General features: G+C 45.6%; 1 protein-coding gene across 1 annotated transcript in view; it reads left to right on the top strand.

The window, feature by feature from the left end:
• Positions 1-4,656: 4,656 nt before the first annotated feature.
• LOC111095067 (serine/arginine repetitive matrix protein 1-like) overlaps positions 4,657-7,462 on the top strand; it is a 104,274-nt gene continuing 101,468 nt past the window's right edge. The window contains exons 1-2 of the mRNA XM_038532127.1: positions 4,657-4,910; positions 5,584-6,013. Coding sequence (XP_038388055.1) covers positions 4,657-4,910; positions 5,584-6,013 — 684 coding nt within the window. The remainder of the gene's footprint in view (positions 4,911-5,583; positions 6,014-7,462) is intronic.

Here is a 7,462-nt window from a genome sequence, read left to right as displayed (position 1 = left end):
TTTAAATTCATCTTCCAATTGTTAATTTTGATATTTTTGGCTCTCTTCTCTAGGTTAGTTTTCTTTGTGTCTTTTGGAGTTTTAGTTTTTTAGGTAAAATCATTTGGGAAGTATTTTTGTTTTTGTAACTTCTCTTTTGTCCTCCCTTCTTCCTCTTCCTCTCTCTCTCTCTCTCTCTCTCTACTTTCACTCTCCTCCCTTTCTCCCTCTTCCTTCCTAACCTGTAATCTACCCAGAACTTTTTGCCATCAAGAACCAGGCCTTCTTTTCTATAAGGAAGAGAGTCTCACTCCTCTAATGTGTAAGATTATATTAGAAACTTGGGGATTCCTGGGTGGCTCTGCAGTTCAGCGCCTGCCTTTGGCCCGGGGCATGATCCTGGAGTCCCAGGATCGAGTCCCGCATCTGGCTCCCTGCATGGAGCCTGCTTCTCCCTCTGCCTGTGTCTCTGCCTCTCTCTGTGTCTCTCATGAATAAATAAAATCTTAAAAAAAAAAAAAAAAAAAGAAAGAAAAGAAAAGAAACAAAGTAGCTTGGGGAACCTCTCACTGCCCTTATACATTTGTGTCCTAGATCTTCAAAACTAAAATTCACAGCAAATCACATGGATAATCTGAAAACTAAGGGAATGTAGGAATACTAATTATTTGACTTTTAAAATGTAATTAACACTCATTTTTTCCCCCAGATAGGATGTGATTAAGTAATTTGCTATTATCTGATAGGAGTATCTAATCTATGGGGCAAGATTTTCTTACCACACCTCCTTAGAGAATATGAAATATCTGTATGTGGCTAGGTCTCTGGCTCCAGGACAAACTCTTGGTCTGAGTAATAACCAAAGTTGGAGTAGACTTACATGGCATGAGCCATAGCATTTATTAACCACAGAGATTCCAGGAGTTGCTTTTCTTAAGGGAGAGCTGGGAGTGTGGCAAACAGAGTTTTGTAGATACCACTTGGCACACCTATCCCTGATCTCTTAATTTTGAGTCACCTCTAAGTATATTTGATACAAGTGTTTTCATTTACATTTGTATTAGTCACAACCTCGTTATTCTTTAGTGCTGTGAGTTTACTCATCTATTCTGTAGTTTCCCTGGATTAAAATGTTTGGGAATGTCTGGCCTATACCAATTACTAATCACAAGACTGATTATATTCATTGTATTTCTATTTTAAACCTACATAAATTTATTCCCCCCAATTTCACAACCCAAGCCGTGGTCTAAGAAAAATGAAGGATTATATAATTAACTGGTAAATTTGCTAGGAATAGTAAAATATAAGCATAAATATCAACTTTAATTTAAGTCACCTAGATTGGATAGGCTGGAAGTCTGAAGTTCTGTGTGTACCTGCCCAAATTTGTGGCTCTGGCTGTGTGATATGAGGTACATATTTTCATAAAGGACCATAGACTTTTATAGAGCAGGAAAATGATTCTTTTGAAAGAAAACTAAAGGTGGTTGTTTTATAAAAATAAACGTTGGGCCAAATGTTCATCCTTTATTATTCTCCCATAGGAGTTTTACAAGATGAGAATCTGGCATTTATTAGCGGGTCATTTTGGGGTCGGTGGCTGTGGGAACCCAGACTCTTTGTCTACGTTTTATCTTCACCATATGATTTTGGTATGAGTATTTCAGTCTCATAAAGTATAAAATGTCATGAATATTTAATAATTACATTTTTAAATAACACAAATTAAATCACCTGTCTGCTTTAATACTACACTATCGGTAAAGACCCATTTAGTTCTTCATTAGGGATTTAAAAAATATTTTTGAACACTCAGTTATGGGTAATCCTTATGTATGTGTGTATATACCTATGCGTGTGTTTGTGTATCTGTATGACAGTATGTTATGAATGATTTCGATTATTGAATATGATTTTAACCTTTGTCTCCTTAGTTGAACGTTTTAATATGAGTAATTTTATATTCCATGTAAAACTTTTAAATGGCTTTAAACATAAATAATGCAAATATAAAATGCATTTGCTAAACTGCTAGATAATCAGATAAACCTATTCTAAAATATTCCCACCAAATTAAGAAATTCGGCCATCTATCACAATAAAGTTGAAGGAAGACTCAATTGTTAGAATGATTTAACAAAGGTATTTAGGAAGCATCTATTTGAAATCTGCTGCATTCAGTGCAATACAAGAAGCCGTGATTCCTGATGTCTGGTAGCTTTAACCAAAAAATGTATAAAGAACAAATGTATAAAGTATAAAGATAATGTTGGGATGCCTAAGTGGTTCAGTGGTTGAGCATCTGCCTTTGGCTCAGGTGGTGATCCCCAGGTCCCGGGATCAAGTCCCACAGCATGCTCCTGCAGGGAGCCTACTTCTCCCTCTGCCTATGTCCCTGCCTCTCTCTGTGTATATCCCTCATGAATAAATACAATCTTTTAAAAAAATTTTTAAATGAAAAAAAAAAATCATGTTAAGGCAGATGAATACATACAGATGAATTCACTCATACAGATGAATACAAAATGGCATGTTGGTGAAAACACAAGACTTGAGATCAGAAGAGCTACTGAGTTCTGGTTTGGGCACTTATTGTACAATCTTGGGCAAGTCACATCCTTTCTTGATCCCAGGTGCTCTCTCTTATAAATGTTCTTGGGATAATGTGTATAACATACACTTGTAAATCTGTTACTCAACCTCATAGTCACAGTGCCCCAGTCACTCTGACCTCCTTACTATTCCTCAGAAACACTAAGTACCTCTACCTGGGCCTTTGGAGAAGCTCTTCCCACTTCCTGAGTGCTTTTTCCCCAGTCTTTATATATAGACAAGTGTTTCCCTTCCTTTAAATTTGCCCTAATATTCTACACAGTCATGAGTCAGCTGCATGGGAAGTTGGAAAGGTAGGCATCCAGTGCCTTCACCTTTCATTTAAGAGATTGGCTCTGCCTCCCTTCAAGATCCAAAACATGTAAAATTTCCTTAGCAGAAAAAATATTAACAAACTTCCACCATAGGTTTTAGGACACAGAAGAATCTTCAATTACCCTTCAACATGATGGGCAAATTCAGAAATTTCTAAGAAATGAATAATGGGTCTATCAAGAGACTTCCAAAAAATAATAAAAACTTTGGAAAATAGAAGAATCCCATAAAAGGTCTTGAAAATTATTGTCTTCCCAGAGTGTTCCTTTAGTCAATCACAAGGAGTTTATAGTGGCCAGGAAGACATGAGTTTCAAGAGAAGATTCTTGGTCATGTTGCTTTTAAGAAACTCAGGTCTTACTCTTTTGACTCTTTCCCTGAATAGAATAGTTTAGGTCTTTAAAATATGTATAAAGTTAGACTAGATCCATTTAAATTCTTCCCTTGAGGGATCCCTGGGTGGCTCAGCAGTTAGGCGTCTGCCTTTGGCTCAGGGCCTGATTCTGGGGTCCTGGGATCAAGTCCAACCTTGGGCTCCCTATATGGAGCCTGCTTCTCCCTCTGCCTGTGTCTCTCATGAATAAATAAAATCTTTAAAAAAAGAAAATTCTCCCGTTGAGTAAATTGGTTACTTTGTGAGTTTATATCAGACAATAATTTAATTTCCTTTGATAGCAGCAGGAAAAATGTATTTTGGGTGCCGATTCATGTTAAATGGTTTGCTTTATATATATTGTTTCTATTCATTTCACAATCCTGGTTTTATTATCTCTACTTTATGGATGAGAAAACTGAGGTTCAAGGACATAAAAATAATTGTCATAGGGATTTGTATTTTCTGTTCTACAATTAGTCATTGATCTGGAACATATTATGTGTTTGTTACCAGATGCAAGCATCATTTCTCCTTCACTAAATTTTTTCCGTATTCACCCTATCAATGGGGCACACCAAAAACTGTAAAGGTGACTGGAAGGAGAGAAAAATAAAAGACAATTATTTAGTAAGATCAAATTTGAGTATTAAGATTTTGTTTCTTCGTTTTCATTGACTCTTTTTTTTCCGTTTATATTCCAATTTTTTTCAGTTAGTATATACATATACTTTAGTTCTTAAAACCTAAAAGATTTGAGGCATTATAAACTAGGAAGTATGCAAGACACTAAACTATGAACTAATTTCTAATTCCTATGGGTATAAAATATAACAGGATAAAAAAATTATAAATTCTGATAGATGGGATGCCTGGGTGGCTCAGTGGTTGAGCGTCTACCTTCAGCTCAGGGCGTGACTCCGAGGTCCCGGATGGAGTCCCGCATCAGGCTCCCTGCACGGAGCCTGCCTCTCTCTCTCTTTCTGTGTCTCTCATGAATACATAAAATCTTTCAAAAAAAAATTCTGATATATATTCTGATATAGACTTCTGGTATATTACGATACGATGTACCACTTTTAGTCATTTTGGCTTTAATTCAAAATCAAATGTCAAAACAGACTTTCTTCTGGATAAAAACTAAGTACCGCTAACTTTATGAGGTTGCTATAATCGCTGCAGGAGACGGCGTGGGTAAGGGCCCGAGCCCTAACGCGGGCAGCCGGTAAGGAGGGCGCCGCCACGTCCAGGCTCCGCACGGTCAGTAAGCACAGGGGCCCACACGCCACTAGGCCATCCTGCCTCTCACGTCCCACTTAGATCTGCTCTGCGAAAGTGGCGCCGTGGGACCGCCTGCTGTTCCTCCGCCCTTAATGCTCTTGGGGGCAGCGGCCTCCACGCAGTCGGTGCGGACACGGTCACGAGACCCCAAACTGCCAACAGGCGTCCCACGATTGAAGAAGAAGGGCCGTGCAGCCACCACCGAGTCAGCGATGGCAAGGCGGGCGCCTGGGCCGAGACCCGGTCCACGGAATCGTCAAACTGCGGGGCGAGAACCGGAAGCCGTTACGGAGCCTTGGAAGAGAGCCCGTCTTGGGGCGAAACCCCAGGAGCGGCGCAGGGGCAGGCGGACTGACAGCTGACGGCACGGCAGGTCTCAGAACCCAGCTGGCGTGGGGACGAGCTACACCGCTCTTGTTTGTTGTTTAAACTATGTGAGTGAGTGTGGGGTAGGACTTCCTTAAAATTTACTTATTTTCAAAGATTTTATTTATTTATTCATGAGAGACAGAGAGGCAGAGACACAGGCAGAGGGAGAAGCAGGCTCCATGCAGGGCGCCCGACGTGGGACTCGATCCAGGACCCCGGGGTCACGCCCTGGGTCGAAGGCAGGCGCTCCACCGCGGAGACCCCCGGGTGCCCCAAGGGGCACGACCTCTTAAATGGCCCCCAATAATCTGAGGTCAGCAGTCCAGCTTTAGGAATCAGCAGCAGTCCTTCACAGTCGCGCAGCCATCTTCCATTGCCATGGTTGGGCTCAGCCGACTCCCTCCCGGGGGCGCTCGGGTGGGACAGCCCGTTACAGGCCCCACTGCTGGTTTGGGCTCCAGCGCGGACCTCGGGGCGCGGACCTCGGGGCGCTGACCTCACGCACTGCTCTGGGGCGCTGCTTTCAAGCCGCTGACCTCGGGGCGCTGACCTCGAGGCGCCAAGAGGGAGCCTCCCCGGCTCTGCGCTCAGCCGCTCCGCTGAGGTCTCCTGCTCCCTCCCCCGTTTCTCTTTCTCGCACCTGACGTCAGCCTTCGGGAGCCCGTCCGACGGCCCAGGCCCTCCGGGAGCTGCACGCGCCGTCGCCTGCGGGGGGCGCACCGCTCCCCGACACGCTCCCCGGGACCGCCGCGGGGGCTCAGGCGGCCTGAGGCAGGTCCCGCGGCGACACAGCCCCGGCAGCCAGGCCACCCGCGCCGCTCTCCTCCCGGCGCTCTCCTCTCCCGCCACGAGGTGGCCGGGCATCGCGAGATCCCACGGGTTCCCACGAGTTCCCACGAGACCCCGCGAGATTGCGCTTTCTCCCGGAAGAGGGCTTGCTGCCGCCCTTCCGGCCCCTGGCGGCCCCTCCTCTTCCGGCCACGCCGCGTCCGCCTGCTCTCACGTCACTCGTACCTCTGCCGAGCCGCAGGTGCAGCCCTGACCGCTGCCCCGCGAGACGCCGCGCCACGCACGACCCAGGTAGGCCGCGTCAGGATTCGCGACCCACGGAAGCCGCGACGTCGGCGGGTTCGGGGGCAGCGTGTCCCTCGGCAGCAGGCGACGCTCCAGCCTGTTTGGGTCCCTCACGGGCAGCACCCGGGAGATTCCCGACGGTCGGCAGAGGGAGTATCCTCCGTGCAGAAGTAGCTGCCGGGTGGAGCAGCGTGGAGAGGAGGAGCTCCTGAGGGCCGCGGCGGGGCCGAGTACCGGCCAGACAAGGGACGGAGCCGGAGGCCTTGCCGAGGGCTTCCTACTTGCTTCTCCGTTTGAACCGTAAAGGAGATCATCTTTACACACACACACACACACACACACACAAAAGTCTAAAAAGAGTTTAGGAATAGCTTAAAATGCACTTAACGGTTAAGTACTTTAAAAACTTTGTCGAAAACGTGTAGGAGCTAGCCAAGATGGAAAATGTTCCCAGAAGAGTGGAGAGGAGAAAAAAGAAAACAAAATGAGACCAAACACACACACACACAAACCCCCATGTTTTAAGGAGTATTGAAAGAGTGAGTAAGAGAAAGGCTGACGAATTTTAGGCGTAGAAAATGGAAATGAAGGGTTTTGGGTTTTTTGGGGTTTTGGGTTTTTTTTCCCTCCCCTTACAGAATCAGGAAGAAACCACTACATAATAGGTTGAAAACAGCTTGTTTGACATTGGGGACATTTTGATGTGGAGGACGTTTATCAAAAGACAGTACAAATGACAAAGTAGAGCCAGCACCTCAGCTGAAACATGCAGGTGAGTCACAAGCTGGACCGTCAGCAAGTGGCAAGTGGCATCTCGAGCCCTTACTACGAAAAGAGGCCTTGGAAATGTTCGAACCCAAAACATTTTGTGTTATAGGTACAGAAACCGAGTCCCAGGGCAGTCCTGTCATTTTCAAAAAGGTCAAGCGGTGACAGTCGCAGAGCAAGGGCCACTTCTGTGTGTGTGGACTCCACGTCCACTTGTTTTAGAAGTCGTTGGGGCTGTGCATGTACCCCCTGCACGGAGGCTGACGGTGAGGGCCGCAGAGCCCCCGGTACCCTCCCGTCACTTGTCAGCCTCGTCAGAGCCAACTGCCTTAAACATCAAGCCCAAAGAGGAAACTTGGACGGGTTCTTGACCTTACCCTAATGCTGTCAGACAGCCCCGGCTCTGGGATTCGATTAGAAAGTACCGATTACACAGTAACCGTTGTTTGTAACGGGGCTGTTAGGATAGGATAGGATGGTGCAACTTCTGAGTAAGGGCCCACGCCATACTGGGGATTGGATAGATATATTAGTTTTTTCTCCAAATGAATGGCAGAGAAATAAAAAAACAGCAGAGCCAGGCAGTAGTAGGTTCGAGAGTGCTTTATGGGGACTGCTCCCGGGTGAGGGGTGAGGTTCCATGACTCGGAGAGGTGGCCTGAGTCAGGGAAGTGGCACCCGGGTTGG

The sequence above is a fragment of the Canis lupus genome, chromosome 3 (assembly GCF_011100685.1).
Source record: "Canis lupus familiaris isolate Mischka breed German Shepherd chromosome 3, alternate assembly UU_Cfam_GSD_1.0, whole genome shotgun sequence".
Classification (NCBI taxonomy): Eukaryota; Metazoa; Chordata; class Mammalia; order Carnivora; family Canidae; genus Canis; species Canis lupus.
Note: the sequence above shows the minus strand (reverse complement) of the source record. Positions and strands in the feature narration are given on the sequence as shown.